Here is a 17592-nt window from a genome sequence, read left to right as displayed (position 1 = left end):
TCGCGAACTTGGTGTGCAAAAACCGCATACAAGAGATGTTGCCGATTTCCTAGAAATTCACGAAGACATTTTAAGAGTGACTGGTGGGTTATCCAAATGCACCAGATCGTTTAAACGACACAAGCGAGTCGCATGTTATCAGCGTCGCTACAAAAATTGCGCAGAATATTTCACTGTGGACAACCTTTATTTTGCCGACATGGATATGCCTTCACCATTGGTATCATGCAAAACACAATCATCTGATTATGATTCGGACCAAGAAATAGAGGAGTCAGATAGGAGAGAACCGAGACCATCACCATTGTTGTCATCATCATCATCATCGTCAGATTACTTGTTGCAACCTATTTATTTGTCTGATTAAATAGGTGTACAATATATGCGAAGAGTATAGCAGTGTTTATGAGATAAGTTTTATCACGCGTGAAAGAGAGGATTGTAGTGAATGTGTCGAGACATATTTTCACGAGGTGTAAACAGAACAATAATCAACTGCTGCAGCGGCTGCTCTTTTATGACCGATCATCTTTCTTTCTGAGATAAGTTCGATCGCATGTGAAGCACAAAGGGCTGAACGAGATATATATTGAGGACCGATGCCACTGCCGGGTCATAGTACGGTGACATTTGCGAGCCTAGTAGTGAGCGAGTGAATAGTTTTTTGTATAAAAAATGGAGAACGCAGCGCGTAAGAGCGACGATGAGATGAAGGTGATCACAATTGCTGATGACGAGATTGAGATAATAACAATCTCCGACGACAGCGACAGCGACAGCGATGTGGCAATGTACGACCCCGACTATGACAGGGATGTGAATATCCTACTAGATGATATTGAGGAGATGGAGGGCGATATCGTACCCATCGTCGATGAAGATCAAGAAGAGGATGATGATGATAATGATGGTGATGAAGAAGAAGAAGAAGAAAAGGAGAAAGAAGATTTGCACGACGATGGGTACGAAAGCGAAAACGCTGTTCGGGAGTCGTGCCACTCGCGCATGTTTGGCATACGAGCAGTTGCATCCCTCGACGAACACACGAAGGTATGCACTGTAACGTCGTATGTCATACGTCGTATGGCATACGTCGCACTATGGGGGTTAGTGCAAATCTGTATGCTCTGTTTCATGAGAAACAGGGACAGATTCATCTCGATCACGACTATCGAGAGCCACACGACATCGCGGTATGTTCACGCACCAGAACTGCGTTGCACCGATTGCCAGGGGAGATTATACGTATTTTAACTGGCCAACACATGTTCCACCTGTCAAGGACGTGAGTATATATAATATGTCAAAAAAAAAAATGACTATATTTTTAATTTAATATATTTCTGTGTGCAGGTGCCGAGGTACAGTCTGATGACAGCGATGATTAACGCGACTCTCTCTCTCGCAGTCGCAGCAGGCCCGCTGGCTCTCTCTCTCTCGCCGCTATCTCGAGCCGCCGGCTCTCTCACTGCTGAATCCAGGCGTGAATCCCAGGCCGCCGTACCTCTTTCGCCTCCGACGACCTTTTATATATATATATAATTTTATATAATTTTATATATTATTTATATGTTTATTTTATATAATTTTGATTTCATATATCTTTTTTATATTTGTATCTTTTTATAATTTTATAAATTTTATATTATAATAATTACACGTTCACGCGCACACACACACACACACACACACACACAAATGTAAATTTACACATATTTTATAGATTAAAAAAAAATATTATTATCAAATAAGTGTATTTATTTTAGATTAAAATGTCCTCCTTACCTCTTGTTCCCTTTTAAATATTAGGAAAATATAAAGAAATTATTAAAAATTATTTTAAAAGCTCTCTCTTTTTCTCTCTCTCTCTCCTTCACATCTTCTCTCTCGCGCTCGCATCTTATTTCGCCGTCTCTCTCAAAACTCGTATGTCTCTTTTTCTCTCTCTCGCGTACGTCTCTCGCTGCAACCCGTCTTCTTTCTCTCTCTCTCTCGCGTCTTAATTCGCCGTCTCTCTCTCGCCGCAGGCCCGAGCCGAATCTCTCTCACCGCAGGCCCGAGCCGCCGAATCTCTCTCTCTCGCCGCCGCATCCGTTTTCTTTCTCGCGCGCTGTCTCTTTCTTTTCTAGTGGTTGCTCTCTCGCAAAGTATGTAACGGGTGGCGCGCAAATAAAGTACACCATGATATACATATAAGTATTTATTTGTCTTATATTTAATACATAATTATATATAAAGTTTTATTACATATTAAAAACTAAAGCCACCAGCTCGCAATCGACAAGTTGGTGCATGTCAAAGGCGTTGCTAGCGCGTATCGCATTCGGCAATTCTCTCGCATTTGTTACAGTGGATGCAATATTGGAGAATTGCGTATGTTTAATATCGACCGTTGCGATGAGCCTCGTCAATCGATCGAACATTATTTCGATGCATGAATCGAGCTCGAACATACGACGTAACGTCGATTCGATCATCATCATGCGCGCGTCCGCCGATTCGAGACTTATGAGCTTGGTGTCGTTTATCTTGTGAAAACGTACTGTTAGCGGCCCGACACTTATGAAGTTATACACATCGTTGCTGGGAGAGTCATTGTTCAGATAATTGTAAATAGCGTGACGTTGCTCGTAGAGTCCTTTCCACGTTTCGAGAGATAGTATTAGCTGTTTTCCTCGATGATCTCCTATAGCGATCTCCACGTAACTCGGCGGATCCACTCTGATGCCGATTTCGAGGAATTTGAATTCCGTGGCCGTCAATGCGTATCGTCTTCCTAGTATACGAACCGCATGAGACTCCAGCGAAACGCTGTAAAATTAGGAAAAAGAAATTAAAACTAAATTAGGAAAAAAGAAATTATAACTCGTAAAAAAATATAAAAATAGAAAAATATAAAATATATAAAATAGAAAAAATTATACTTACTCGTCGCATTTCTTCTCGCACGTTTCATCACGTCTCGGCATGTAGTAATTCATGCTGCTGCTTTTTTTGATGCAGAATATTTTTTTCGAGGGTATTAAAAAGTGAACCACCAGTCAGAACAGTCGACAAAAGACTGATCGTATAAAGTACTAATAATCGAGTAACACTCATTTTTTAAAATATTAGGAGAAGGGGTAAATCGAATTCCTAGAAATATATATCTGGAGGGGGAATAAAGAGAAATATTTAAAAGTAGTGGGGATAAAAAATTAAATATTAGGAGAAAGGAATTCTTAGAAATATATATCTGGAGAGGAACAAAGAGAAATATTTAAAATATTAGGAGAAGGGGTAAAACAAATTCTTAGAAATATATATCTGGTGAGGGAGAGAAATAACAAAGAAAATAGTATGTAAACAATATGTTTATTCAAAAAACGGATGATCGTCGGATCCAAGCCTGGATTTTGCGGCCGACCACCAATTAAATAATTTAAATACATTTTGTAACGCGCAATTTTTTACATGTTTATTACACCGTAGAGTATATGTGGGATCTAACTTATTTAATGCAGGTACATCTTCATATATGGCATCCAAGGTCTCAATGGTGAAACCGCTGCTCGCATCGTCCATTATTTCGGCCAGCCATTCTCGCTTTTCGAGTCCTTTTACATACACGAGAGAGGACTCTTTATCGTCTTCTTGCTCATTTATGCCAACGATAGCTGCCGTAATCAAGCGCTGAGCCATGCCGTATGGAACATTTCCATCCTCCCATTGTAAGCTGTGATGATGTTGAGTTAGCCACGAGGCCTGACGCCTTTCCGACTTTATAAGCATGCTCCATGGCACAGGGCATGCGAAGAAATAGTGCGACAGGATATATCCTCTTCTCAGGATTGCCGCTTCCTTTACGATAAATCGTTTGTTTAGGATAAATCCTTGCAGGTCGACAAACGTTGGTGCGGACATGATCTCTTCGATGTAAGTCAGTCGAGAGGTATTACGATACTCTTCAGACATCTCACATCATCTTGATTATGTATCCTCCTCCCCCTCTTTCACACGCGTATTTGTGTAAACATTTTTTAGGTGATTTTGCGCACAACGTTGGTCAACGGGTTGTACTGGATCACACGATCGTGTATAATGAGGCAGTACGCAGTGGTATTATTAGGCACGTTTTCCTTACACTTAAATTCCAATCTCACATCCACCGTTGCGCTCTTGATCGATTCGTTTTGTCGAGAACAATCAATAATCACAAACGGACCGTTTTGTAAAAACCGTGTGATGGTGAGATTGGGCTCGAGGTATTCGTATCCGTAATAGTTCTTGTAGAAACGTGTGTAGGTGTCGTACAGAATTGACCATCTGTTTTTATCAAAATCCAGATTCATGTCGTCGTACGGATAACTTTCCGAGTTCAGAAAGAGTTTCACGTTGGTTAATTTAGAGTCGCCGAATCGACTGATATCCTCGGACATGACATTTTTACGCCCTGTCTGCAGAGCAAAAATTACATATCGCGGCTTCTCCAGTTGAGTCGCAGTCTTAATGGCCCACGAATGCTTGGTCGTACGCTGCAATAGCGGAAATTCGTATAGATCCCACGAGCGGAAACCCATGCTGAGGTAACGTCCGCTTTCCAGAGCGCGCAGCATCGACAGCTTCTTAATCTCGCTCAACAACACGTATGGCATTCGCCATTGTATCTTGAATATGTTGATCACAGGCTCCAGTGAAGAATTTCCATACAGGCAATTATTGTCGTTGCGCGATCGTATTAAGATCAACTCATGACGCGCATTAATCTCTACTCGTTTGTAGTCATCACAAAATCCCAGCAACATGTAGAGCGGTACGCAGAAATTGAAGTGTCCACTCGCAGAAATCGGATCACTCCAACCAGCGTTACTCATAACCATGCTTCTATCGAATGATATCGTTACATAGTTTTTGAGCAAACTTGTTATTCCTACATTTCTGTTGCGATCAATCTCCACACCATCGAGCTCATAGCGAATTTCGTCAAACATAAATGCGACACAATTATTTCCCAGTGTCACATTGGATCCCTCAATTGGATGGTTTATCTTTAGTTCTCCCTCGATATATAAGAAACTCTCGTACGGCAATGTATACAAATCCTGTTGTTGTATGGGTATTCTTATCTCATCGCTGTGTCCAAATGTTGTGTTGGCAAACGGGTTGTATGTGTGAGTCTCAATCTTGACGATGCGATCGTCAAAGACTGGCTCTTCCTCGATGTTGAGAATCTCAGTCATTGTTCAGATGGCACGCACCGCAAATCCCAAAGATTGTAAAAACGCAACGTTTGACGAGGTGAGTCTCTTCTTCGTGGTTGATTTGATATTAGCGAATGATGTTGCTGCTAGCCTGATTGTGTTCTTCGTGTCTTTTTTCAACACGAGCATCCCGTCGCACGAGGTGTCGCTGTCGCTCGCCGTCGTACGTGCAATCTAACTGTCATCTCTTCGCCTCGAAAATCGAGCAATCGTCTCTTCTGGTCGACAACGCGTAACACTAAATCAGTAATGCTCCGTACGAAGACCGGCAGGTAAATGATCTGCGCCGGCGTTTCCGATATCTTATATCCAGGTGGTACTCTCGGTGAAAATTCATGTACCGTGTGAACGAGTTTACCGTTGCTGTATGCACCCGCGGTCACGTTACACTCTATGCGGATAATGTTCACGTTGATAATATTAATCGGCATGTCCGATTCGTACCATTTTTGCGGTTGCAGTATACGATTCGAGAATCCCAGCAGCGATCCAATGTTGTTGGGCATGCTAAAGTTTATTCTGTATGCACATTTAATCTCGCTTTTCATCGTATTATAATTAGCGCGGAGCACGATTGGGTAATCTTCATCGTCGACACCTTTATCACTAACAGCATTATGTTTTCGGGAAAGTACGCGTTTCAAAAATTCATGTATCGCTTGCAGCTCGTACGATCCCTCGGGAATCGTAATTTCCGCGTCGTCTTTGCCGTAGTAAAATTTATTATTTGAGGAATTCACATTCGATATAGTGTGATAAGTTTCAAAGTCTGCCAGACCGAGCTCGTAGTCCGCATCGCTCAAATCTATGGGGGGAAAGTAGGTCGCCGCGAGGACACTACTCTTCCCAGTCAATGTTAGTGTTAGCGACATGTTGACAAAACTGAGTTAAATAACGCAATGTCAGTCTTTAAATTTGCGGCGAGAATTTAACCTCTCGGAGAAACTGCAAGCACAACTGTCCGCAGATACTCTGATCATACGTTTGATAAGAGGTGTAATTGTATTCCAATTTCGGCACATTTAAATATCGCACCAATTCCTCGGGTGGTCGAAGATTGCCAAAACTGTCGAAATAAATTGCGCGATTTCCTCTTTTTGCATACGCCACCCAATGAGTACCAGGACCGTCTGTACTGTCTAGATTAACGATACCACTCTCATTTTCTCGCGCGCCATTTATCGGTAAATTATTGCGCATAAATACACCTCTAATGTATGGAATGTGCATACGTTTTGCAAGTTGTAACAATTGCACATTTGTAGTTACACCTTTCGGCATTTTTAACGTTTTTTTGACGTTTTTTTTTCTTCGCTCCTCGTCCATATTTGTAAGGGGCGAGATACAGTCCGCGGCCTTCCATGGCGCGATTGTGGCGTAGTATCTCTTGCAACTGACGTTGCGCGGCTTTTCTGTCGTTTACCGCTTTTGCTACGCCAGCCGCTCCGCCAACCAGGGATCCGAGCGCGCCCAGTATTGGTAAAATCGGCAAAAATCCGCCTCGTTTCGCTGCCAAAAGTACCCTCCTCTTCGTCTTCCTCTTTTTCGTTTTCAAGCCCATGCCGAGCTTCGTCTTGGCCTTCATCGCTGTCCAGACAACTGTGGCCGCGGCTCTCTCACCGAGACTCGAGTCTTTCGCGACGATGCAAGTTTTTGCTTTCTCGGCGAGTACCTTATCCGCCGCGTGTCTCTCGGTGAGTTCGCTGCTCCGAGAGTACGCTATATCGTGTTCACGGCACGCCGCGTCCAATGGGTTGACACCTTGATCACCTCTAGCCAATCGCTTTTCCAAACGAGTTCCCGGGCCGCAAAATTGATAGCCGGGAATATGAAGCTCGACCGGAAGTGCGTTTATCGCACGATTTAATAGACCTGTGCCTATTTTCGTTGACATCCGTTGCAATCTCTAGACATTACTGAGCAAAGCGCGAGTCCGCGCAGCTATAAATAGGCGGACGTTGGAGGTCAAATCGGGAGTGAGAAAATGAAATTCGTGCAACAACCTCTGACGATACGAGTGATGAATTACGACGACAGAGTACGCTGCAGCGTGAACGAAGGTGTGCGCAAACACGGTAAGATGCTACCGACAACTATACGCGCGATCGTTTGCGGCCCCTCAAACTGCGGTAAAACCAACGTGTTGATAAGCCTGCTGGAAAGTCCGCACGGTGTGCGTTTCGAGAACGTGTACGTGTACTCTAAATCGCTGCAACAGCCGAAATATCGCTATTTGGAAGATTTATTGACGCCAATTGACGATATCGGCTACTTTACATTCTCCAATAACAGTGACGTCATTCCACCGAGCGAGGCATATCCAAATTCAATTTTTGTCTTTGATGACGTGGCATGCGACAAGCAAGATACGATAAGAGAGTACTTCTCAATGGGGCGCCACTCGAACATCGACTGCTTCTATCTCTGTCAGACATACGCGAGAATACCGAAACATCTTATACGCGACAACGCGAACCTGCTAATCCTATTTAAACAGGACGCCACCAATTTGAAGCACGTGTACAACGATCACGTGAATACCGACATTTCGTATGAAGATTTCAGTGAGTTATGTCGTACTTGTTGGCAGCAAAAGTATGGATTTCTAGTGATAGACAAGGACAGCTCGCTTTCGAACGGGCGATACAGAAAAGGATTTAACGAGTTCGCGATACCGCAGAGCCATTAGTCGTCGCCAACAATCCTCCCGGTCGAGAGAAACTCTAGAGAGTGCTGCCGACATGGATGATAATATTCGCGAGCGTGAAAAGGTTGCCATGGAGATTGCGAAGACGGCTGAATCGATCCGCAAGAAACACCGCGCTCTGAAGACCGGAAAGATCGATGATGATATCGCTGTCAAGACTCACTTTAAACCTATTATCGAGCCGCTACAAAAGATTGTCGACAACGCGACGATTTTGGTGAAAAACGAGCCTAACACCGACGACAACAACGACGACGGTGTGAAGATTGAGACATGGTATGAGGGGGAGACACAGAAAAAGAGAAAACATAAAACCATCAAGCGATATAAAGAGGAGGAGGAGGAGACATTGAAAAAAAGAAAATATGATATTTCGAAGCCATTGGACGTTTCATTGCCGACAACATCTACACCGAAAAACGCACAACCTGTAATACCCAAAACACTCGTAGACGAAAATGTTTTCGAAACCACGCGTAACCCGCCCGAAATATCCTTTCGACACTGGTTAAGATCGTCGGAAGGTCGACAAATGATGCGAAAGGATTGGGGGCCATTAGGACAAAAGTACATGGACGCTCTCCTTGGTGCTGATGAGAAGAAAGAAATTGATAATGTATACGGAGTCTATTTCGACGAGAATGAAATGCGCATCGAAAACGAGCGATTTGCGATTGACAAAGATGACAATATAATCATAGGCGACACGCGGTACATTGGAACGCCCGGATTGTACGAGTTGATCTTCAAGAAAAGACCTGATTACCAGGAGGATGATTTGCAAAAATACAAACATATATTATTGGCGACAAATGCGCATAAACGCAACTTTGATGTGCAAGGCCGTGTGAAGAGTAGCAAGGGGGACAAGTACAAATATATAATCGCACCGTTGACGCGGGTGGAATTGGACGACCCAAAATCTGGCATGGGAATGCCTCGCGCTATGACGCTAACCAACAATAAGATTGATTACGTGCACTGGGACAACCCCAACGAGCTAGTGGATCGCCTACGATTGCTCGATGCTTCGCACCAAGCTGGCAACAACGCGCATGACAACGAGATCTTGTCGATTATCGAGGAACTGCGGGAAGCGGGCATTATTATAAATTAAACAAGGTTCCCGACAATCTATTCAGTTCATCGTGTGACACTTTACAAAGCATTGAAAAAATGTCTATCAATAAATTTGGATTATTCGAGAGGAGAAATGATGCAACCCCTGGCACAAACGACCAATGGTATAGATTGATTAGAAAATGCGTGCGCAAAAACGCTCTGCATCGCGTCGCTACAGATTATGACGCGAGATCGCGCAAGTTCGTTATTCTCATGTTTTATCAGACCCGGCACCTTTTTATTCGCGAGCGGTATACCGTACGCATTATTCGCGGCGTAATCGCTGGTATCAAATCGAGCGATGTCGCGTTTCAAATTTTCATAGACATCCTGACATTTAATTTGATACATTAAACTATCCGTGTCGGTGTACATTACTCTACAATTGTCACGATAGAGCGGTGACATGTATTCGTGATGAAATTCATAAAGACATACTTTTGATACGTCGAGTATGCACATGCCGACGTAGATTGGTTTGTAGAATTTAACTTCGAGTTTGCGTAATTCTATGGCAACTAATTTTTCCGAAAATATGCTTGTACTATGAAAATTTGGTTTCGCGATCATTGCCTCCGCACCGTACCGTCCGTCCCATTTTGTTAATAATTTTACATCCATATGATTGCGCACATTTTCCATCGTCTTGCCGAATACCGCGTTATTCATCAATTTATATAAATTTTTTTCAAAATCGTTTCTCGCTCGTGTTCTAAACTGTGTGTTGAGTTCGATGTATTTTTGAAGCCATGTTGACTGCGTAAATTGTAGTATGCGATATATTTTTGTTATGCGTAGCCCGTGGCGCGTGCACTGCTGCAGATTACGATAGTGTATTACGTAGCGCTTCTTATCGTAAAGCGTTGCGAGGAGTTTATACTCCCGCTTGCCGGGCGGCTTATCGCACGTCGGGCAAAACGGTAGGTCAATGTGCGCGTCATGAAGATGCCGCGGATACTCTAAATCTACTTCGAGAACATAGCCTATAGGTGAATCGAACGCGATAGATGTCAAAATTCGATATATCGTCGACCCACCGAAAATCGGCATATGGCAATGGTTGACACATTGTCCATCCGTACAAATTATTTACATCGAAATACATGAGATAAGATGAGGGTTTCGATGGATCGTACGATTGCATGTACTTGTTATTTGCCTGTGCGTATCGACTTGAACATTGACTAAGGCCGCCGCGTATACCTCGTTCGACAAACATTACCATGTCAATGTCTGTTAATAATTCAAATTTTATATTTGTATGTTTTAACATGGCGTCCCATGTATATCCGGGGAGAGTATAATAATACGCGGGATCGAGTCCATAACTTTTTATACAACTGTCGCGAAAATTTTCAAATATGTCTGCCAATAACAAGACATCAATTTTTAAATATAAATCGCTATATTCGCCTAGCGTTCGAAGGGAAAATCGGCTCCAGACGGTTTCGGCATGCGCGTAATCACTCTCGGATACTGTGTGGCCGGTCAGGGAACTGTAAAATGAGTCGCGCGGCGGTAAACGTGTGTCTTGTAATCTGTCCACGCAGTCTATGTATTCGTATGGAAAGACACCCTTTCGTGTCAATAAATTGAATTTTTCACTGGTTAAATTTTGATATTCCGAATGTAAAATTTTTAGTTTATCTTTATCCAAAAATGACGCTAATTTGTCAAGACTAGCACTGAGAAACTTATACGAATCGATAAAGCGTAATTTGATATAATTTTTTGCATTGTTGTCTTGTGTCAATCTAACAGTTTTCGAGAATGATATATATTTTTCCTTTGTTATCGGCAATAATTCGATTTCCCCTTCGAACGCTGTGGCTAAGTCCTCGATAATGAAATGCGCGTCGTAGCCGGACAGACTGTAAAAGACTATAGGAATACAAAATGATTCTTTGTAATTTGTTACAATTTGAGTGCGCGGGGCCTCTGTACCGCCCGGTGAGGTGGCAATGATCGCGAACGCGTGTATCGTCTTCGTCAAACGGTTTTTCGCATATATGACAATGTGTTGCGCTGCGAAATTTTGCCCACTCGTCAGGCGTTAAATTTATCATGGGGACATTGGTCGTTAAAATATTTTTTACGCGGATTGCTAAATTTTTAAGCTGTTCGGCGAACCACGCGACGCAATCGACACTACGGCGGGAATTGTATGTGGACAACGAACTGTCATACGAACACTGTACGTAATACGCGATGCTGAATACTTGATGGTGTTGATAATTTTTGACATCTTCGGTCTTTGCCAAAACACACTCGAGGTCGGCGTACACTACAAACGGCTGCCGCTCCTTCCTCGTGTAGATGTCGAAGCTGAGCCACTTGTCCTTGTCGCTCGGCAACCGGATAGCACAGTCGTTCAATTTCCCGCAATCTTCCGTATGCGCTTGCAATTTATCCGCCGCTCCGAAATAGTGTAAACATCTGTAAAAAATAAAAAATTTAATTAGAAATATTTTAAATATAATTTAAGTTTAATAAATATATACTTACCGATCGCAGATAAATTTTTTATGAGCTTTTTTGCTCAGTTGTGAGCTCACGAGGCGAGACAGATTTTTTATCAAAACAAAATGCCCGACGCTGTTTTCGTCTTCCACGTACAGCAGATTGACGTGTCTGTCTTTCTTTTTTTCCGAAAGACGTAGCGGGACGATGTTCTCGTTCTCGATGATGTATACGTTTACGGAGATGTCGTTTGCAAGTTCGAATTTTTTAATTTGATTCACAGTCACGGGAAACTCAATGTTTTGGAGATTCAGCACTGTGGTGTAATGCGGATAGGAGGATTCCCGATCCACATGTATATCAGCGGGGTACAGAGCGGCCACCACTGACCATGCGAAACATGCATTGTCCGCTGATCGCACATTAACAACCGCTCTCTTTGTTACAATTTTTTGCGGTAATGTGATACGACATCCCGCGCGCATAGGATTATACTTGTTGATATTCACAGTCAAATCTATTATCCGCGACAATGCCCAGCCGCTATCGCGTTCCTGGAACTCTTCTAGCGATGCTAGCGTGGGCTCGATTACGCGGCGCACGTACCACTCGCGTACATCGGACGTGCGAAAGAGTTCAAAGTTTCTCGTATTGATACTTTTATTGGCACGCTTGTCACCGGACACAAATTCGCCGTTGAAAACGGTGTTCACTTTTACACTGATGTGTCTCTGCAGCACATTCTCCACGTTCTCGACTATAATGTCTGCTGCATTTTCCAAAAATTGACGCGGTTCGATGTAGTCTGCGTTAATTACCGCACCGGTCAGTATACGGCTATCGAACGCCGTATCGATCTCGCGCCAAACAAGGCTTTGCGCGTTATTGCCGCCACCACTAAATCCACCGCCGCTGCCACTAGGCATGGATCCACCACTGAATCCAGGCATGGATTCGCCGACATAATGTCTCTGCAAGCGCACCTTCGCACCTTCGAGTCGCGCTATTCTTGCCACTAGAGATTGCCTATGTCCAATCGAAGAGACGCGGACGCTTGACACGGCTGCGTTCTTCCAGCTCTTCGATAAACCGTTCGCACTCTTGCAGCCATCCGAAATATTCGCCCAAGGTGGCGACTTGGCGGGAACGCTCCAACAGGTCGCGTTCAATATGTTCTGCGTTTTCCATTTTTTTATGTCTGGCACTTTTTCACACTTTTTCACACTTTTAACCTCAGCCTATTTTCGCTGACATTCGCTGCAATCCCTGATCATCGGTGCTGGACCGTCAATATGCGTTCGCATCCACGGCCGATTGTAATGTTCGAGGCAGCGACGATATGTCTGAACCTCCGGATCCGTCTTGATATGCTCCGGAAGCTTGTCCCACAAATGCTCTACGAAATATCCGCACTTTTGCAGTAAAACAATCTTCGGAATATATTGTAACTGTTCGGCACTTAAACTGAGAATGTCGGAAGCACTTGATAGTATTACAAACATTCTGCACCCCAAATGAAAAGAGCGTGCGCTCGCCAGTGGTACTATGGCCCGGCAGCGGCATCGGTCCTCATTATATATCCCGATCAACCCTTTGTTCGTCAACGTACGAACGAGAAAAATTTAGATGATGTAAATTTTCGGTGCTTGTTTTGTTTATAAATTCCTGCAGCCGCTGGTTATCGGCGCTGGTATTTCTTCCTAAGATAAACAATAAAGAACCGCCGCTTATTGGGGAGGTACCGCGAGGGTGATATACAATCCCATGCAAATACATGTCGCAGGCCGCAAACGGCGAGGTTGCAGGCAGCGAGGTCGCAAGCGGCAACACGTTCGCCCTGAAACTTTACCCGCTGATATTTCTTAGAAATATACGTATAGATCATGTATCAACACCCTTGATTGTCGGCGTATGCCAAGCGGTGGCCCTTCTTAAAATTTGATTATCTTTGATTTTCAGAGAACTGATTGTCGGCGCTCGGATCCAAGCGGCAGCCCTTCTTAGAATTTAATTATATTTCTTAGAAATATACTGATAACGTATGGGAAGAAGAAACGCAACCCCCTTGATTGTCGGCGTATGCCAAGCGGTGGTCCTTCTTAAAATTTGATTATATTTCTTAGAAATATACAGATAACGTATGAGGAGAAGAAACGCAACCCCCCCCCCTCCCTGATTGGGGTAAAAAAAGGGCCCCGGAACAGGTGGTTTCTTAAAAAATGTTTTGATTGTAGGGGGTTAAATGGGAGTGCCCCCCCTGGAAGGGGGTTTGGGGGAAATGGTTACCCCCAATTCCAAAAACGGACCCCCCCAAAAAAAATTTTTTTTAAATCCCGTTTGGCTTTGATTGCTTCCGGGAAAAAGGGAGGGGGGGGAAGGGTTGTAAAAAAGGGGTCTTCAAGAAGGGGGGGGGGTGGGGTTTAAAAATTGGGTGGGGGGGAAATTTATTTTTTTTCGGGGTTCCCGGTAGGGGGGGGGGAAGTGGGGGACCCCTAAAAACCCGGGCTGAGGTGTGGCCCAACCCCCCGGTTTTTGGAAACGGCCCCCTTTTCCTTTTTTCCTCGATCCCTAGGGCCCCGGCTATTAAATTAACTTCTTTTGGTTGGGGGGGTTTAAAAAGGGCAGGGGGTTCCCGGGGTGGGTTTGGGGGGGCCCGGTGGGGGGGTGATTAACGGGTGTTTTGCGGAAAAAGGGTTGCCCCTTAGGGAAAAAAGGGGGCCCCCCGTGAAATGAATGAACGTAACAGGAACCTGGTTTCGTCCCTTCTAGGGGGCACCTGGGGGGAAAGTTCTTTTGAAAAAAACCCCCTCCCACCGTATTTTGGGTTTTCTTTGGGGAGTTTCCCGAAAGGATGAGAACCCACCGCCCCGGAAACCCCGAAATTGGAGGGTTTTAAAGGGTGGTGGATATGGGGTTCCCGGGGGTTTGGTCCCCTTTTGGGCAAAAGGGGGGACCATGGGAAGGTTGGAAACCCCCCGGGGTTTTTAACCCCTTTTTTAAATTTTTTTAAAAGGGGGGGGAACTGCCCGGGGAATGGTTCCCCCGCTTGCCCAAGGCCCCGGGAAAGGCCCCGCCCCCCAGGGGCGTCAAGCGGCCCGAGGAAGGGAAAAAAAATGGGGGGGAGGAGGCCACCCCCGTTTTTTTTCCCCCAACCAACCCCCCACCCCCGCGGCCCCTTACCCCCCCATGGTAAAAACGCCGGGCTAGACCCCCGCCCCCGGGGCCCCCCAGCACCTCCCCCCGGGGCCTCCCGCGCTCCCCGACACCCCCCAAAAAAACGGCCCGGGCCACCCCCCCCCGCGGGGTCCCAGGGGAACTTTTCCTCTCGCCCCCCGGGGAAAAAAGGGGGGCCCCCGGGGCATCCCCGGGCCCAAATCCCCCCCGGGCCGATTAAAAGCGTTTTAAACACCCCCCGGGAGGGTTTAAAGGGGGGCAAAACCCTGTAACCGCCCCATCCGTCCCGGTTTCCCCCCCGGAGGGATCGGACGGAAACGGGGGGCCCCAAAAAGGGTCCTGCCCCCCCCCCGCCCCCCGGGTTTTCCCGGGCCGGGGGGGTAGGCCGGAACCCCCGGGGCGTCCCGGGGCCTCGGGCGCGGCCCGCCCGGCCCCCCCGGGGGGGGCGGGGGGGGGCCCGCCACGGGCCCCTCCCCCCCCCTCGGGGGCGCCCCCCTCCCTTTCCCCCGGTTTTGGGGGGTTTTGGGGCAGGGTGGGGGCCCCCCTCCCCCCCCGAAAAAACCCCCCCCCCCCTTTGGCTGGAAAATTTTCGCCCGTTTGGCCGCCCTTACTGGGGGGGGGGGGGGGCCCGTTTTTACCCCCTTTGCGGGGAAACCCCCCCCCCCCCCTTCGGGGCCCCCTGGGGCCCCCCAAAAAAAAAGTTAACGGTCCCCAACCCCTGCCCCCATCCCCCCCGCCCCCCACTTTTGCCCCCTTCCCCCCCAAAACCCCTCTTTTAAAAGGGGGAACCCCCGGGAAAAACCCCCGGGGCCCCTAAGGGGCCGTCCCCCCCCCCCCCCAGGGGGGTTTGGACCCGGGCCGTTTTGGCCCCTACTTTTAACGGAAACTTTTCCTTTTACCCCGGGGTTTCCGGTTCCTTTTTTTCCCCAAAAAACCGGGTTTTGGGTTTCTGTCATTACCCTTTTCCCTTTGGGGTTTTCCTGTCCCCCGGGCCGGGGTTCCGTTGTCGCCTTTTTTCCCGGTTGGGGTTTCTTCCTTTTTTCACCGGGGGGGTTTCCTTCCCGGGTTTTCCCGGTTTTCCGGCCCCCCGACGGGGGCGGGGTTCCCGCCCTTTTTCCCCCTTTTCCCGGGGTTTCCGGCCCAAATTAGGCTTTCCCTTTTCCGGGGGCTAATTTCGCTCCGGGTCCGAAGCCTTCCGGCCCGCCACGGTTCCCCCGGGTAACCCGTTCTTAATTTCCCGGGGTTTTTTTAATTTTTCCGGACCCGCTACGGGCTATACGCCTCCGTATTTTTTTTTTATCCCGGTTTTTTTAAAAATTTTCTTTCCCGACCAACGCCTTTTTTTCTTTTTTTTTGATCCCGTTTTTAATAGGATCATCGTTCCCCCCCCAAGGGACCCCCCGGGATCCCGCGGGGGAAAGGTAACCGTTAAAAATCTGTTCCGTTTTCCGGGCCAAGGGAAAACGGGGTCAAATTTTCCTTTTTCACATTTAACATCTGTGGTTTTTTTTAGGAAAAATTTCGAAAAAAAAAAAATTTTCACTTTTTGTTTTAAAATTTTTCCCTTTAATTTTAGGGGGGTTTTGGAATAAAAAAATTGGTACCCGGAAAAATCTTTTTTTGTTTTTTAATTTTTAACCCTTTTTTTTTTAATTTTAAAACTTTTATTTTATATTTATAACTTTGTTTTAATTTTTTTTAAAAATTTATATTTTAAACCCGGGAATAATGTTTTTAAAATTTCACCCGAAATTTTTGGGGGTTTTTTGCCCCCGGGGGGGGAATTTTAAAAATCGCCTTTGTTCCGTTTTGGCAAGGGGAATCCCCTGGTTTGCAGGGGGGCCCCGCGCCGATGGATTCGATCCCCCCTTGAATTCCGGAGGATCCTAGCCCTAATCGGGAGTTAAAAAAAGTCCCCCGGACGCGAAAAAACCCCCGGGGTTTTTTCCCCCAAGCAACCCGCGTTTAATTTTCCCGCAAATTTTTAAAAAAAATTTGCTTTTTTAAAAATATTTCTCCACCAAAATTTTCCCCCTCCATTTTCTTCTCACCCGTTTTAAAAAATTAAATTTGCCCGCAAAAAAAATAAGGGTCTCCCCAAAAAAAAAGGTTCTTGCCAAAGTAAGTCGGGGCAAAAGGAAAACGGAAAAGGGACCGTTATTCTCGGGACGGAAAAAAAGGCGGGGGGACAATGAACCTCGTTTTAAAAACGATTGCAAAAAAGAACGGGAACCAAATTTTGAGTTTTCGAAAAAGTTAAGCTCCGATTCACTCGTAAAAACCCAATTCGCCCCTGGCCAAAAATTCTTTTTAAAAAAAATTTTCGCTTCCAGCCCCGTCGTTAACTCCGTGGCCCGTTTCGCCCCGAAAATTTTCTCTTTCGAAAAAATTCCCTTTTGACATGGTCTTGGAACCCTCGGCGCCTTTTTACGCCCCGACATTTTAGTGGTCTCTTTCGAGACAATTCCCCGTTCCAGTCAGGTTTCGCAAAACCTGCCGTCGGCCCCTTTACGCGCCCCCAACCGGGTTTTTTGAACAAATTCTCGCTTTTCGAACAGGGTCGCCCCAAAAACTTTGCCGTCCGCGCCTTCACCGCCGCAAATAAAAGGTCTCAAGTAAAACTTGAAAAAAAACCGTCTTTTTTGATAAAGGAAGGGCCGGGGAATTTTTCCGCTTTTACGACACGCCCGGGAAAAAAAAAAAAGCCCACGCAAAAAAATCTTTGATCGCGAAAATTTGACACATCTCCCCAAGTAAAAAAGCGTGCATAAAATTCAAAAATTTTGGGAAAGGTAAAATTCCCCTCCAAAATTAAAGGGACTTTGGGGCCGACTTCGTCGCTCGGGGGCCCCCGCAGGGGGCTCCACTTCAAGCTTTCCCAAAAACCTA

At 45.8% G+C, this 17592-nt stretch overlaps 1 protein-coding gene across 1 annotated transcript; it reads right to left on the bottom strand.

The window, feature by feature from the left end:
* Positions 1 to 2243: 2243 nt before the first annotated feature.
* LOC146722385 (uncharacterized) lies at positions 2244 to 3954 on the bottom strand. Its single transcript, XM_085484883.1, has 2 exons — positions 3491 to 3954; positions 2244 to 2811 (listed from the first exon to the last, which is right to left on the bottom strand). Exons 1-2 carry the CDS (start codon positions 3952 to 3954, stop codon positions 2244 to 2246), a joined length of 1032 nt encoding a protein of 343 aa, XP_085341009.1.
* Positions 3955 to 17592: the final 13638 nt, after the last annotated feature.

Source organism: Nylanderia fulva, unplaced genomic scaffold, assembly GCF_048542155.1.
Source record: "Nylanderia fulva isolate GAGA-0341 unplaced genomic scaffold, ASM4854215v1 Scaffold320, whole genome shotgun sequence".
Lineage (NCBI taxonomy): Eukaryota > Metazoa > Arthropoda > Insecta > Hymenoptera > Formicidae > Nylanderia > Nylanderia fulva.
This window is presented reverse-complemented; position numbering and strand designations above follow the sequence as displayed.

Coding starts and splice junctions, on each gene's coding strand:
- LOC146722385 (XM_085484883.1), bottom strand. CDS start 3,954: ATGTCTGAAGAGTATCGTAATACCTCTCGACTGACTTACATCGAAGAG. Junction 2,812..3,490: donor GATGTACCTGCATTAAATAA/GTTAGATCCCAC, acceptor CTAATTTTACAG/CGTTTCGCTGGAGTCTCATG.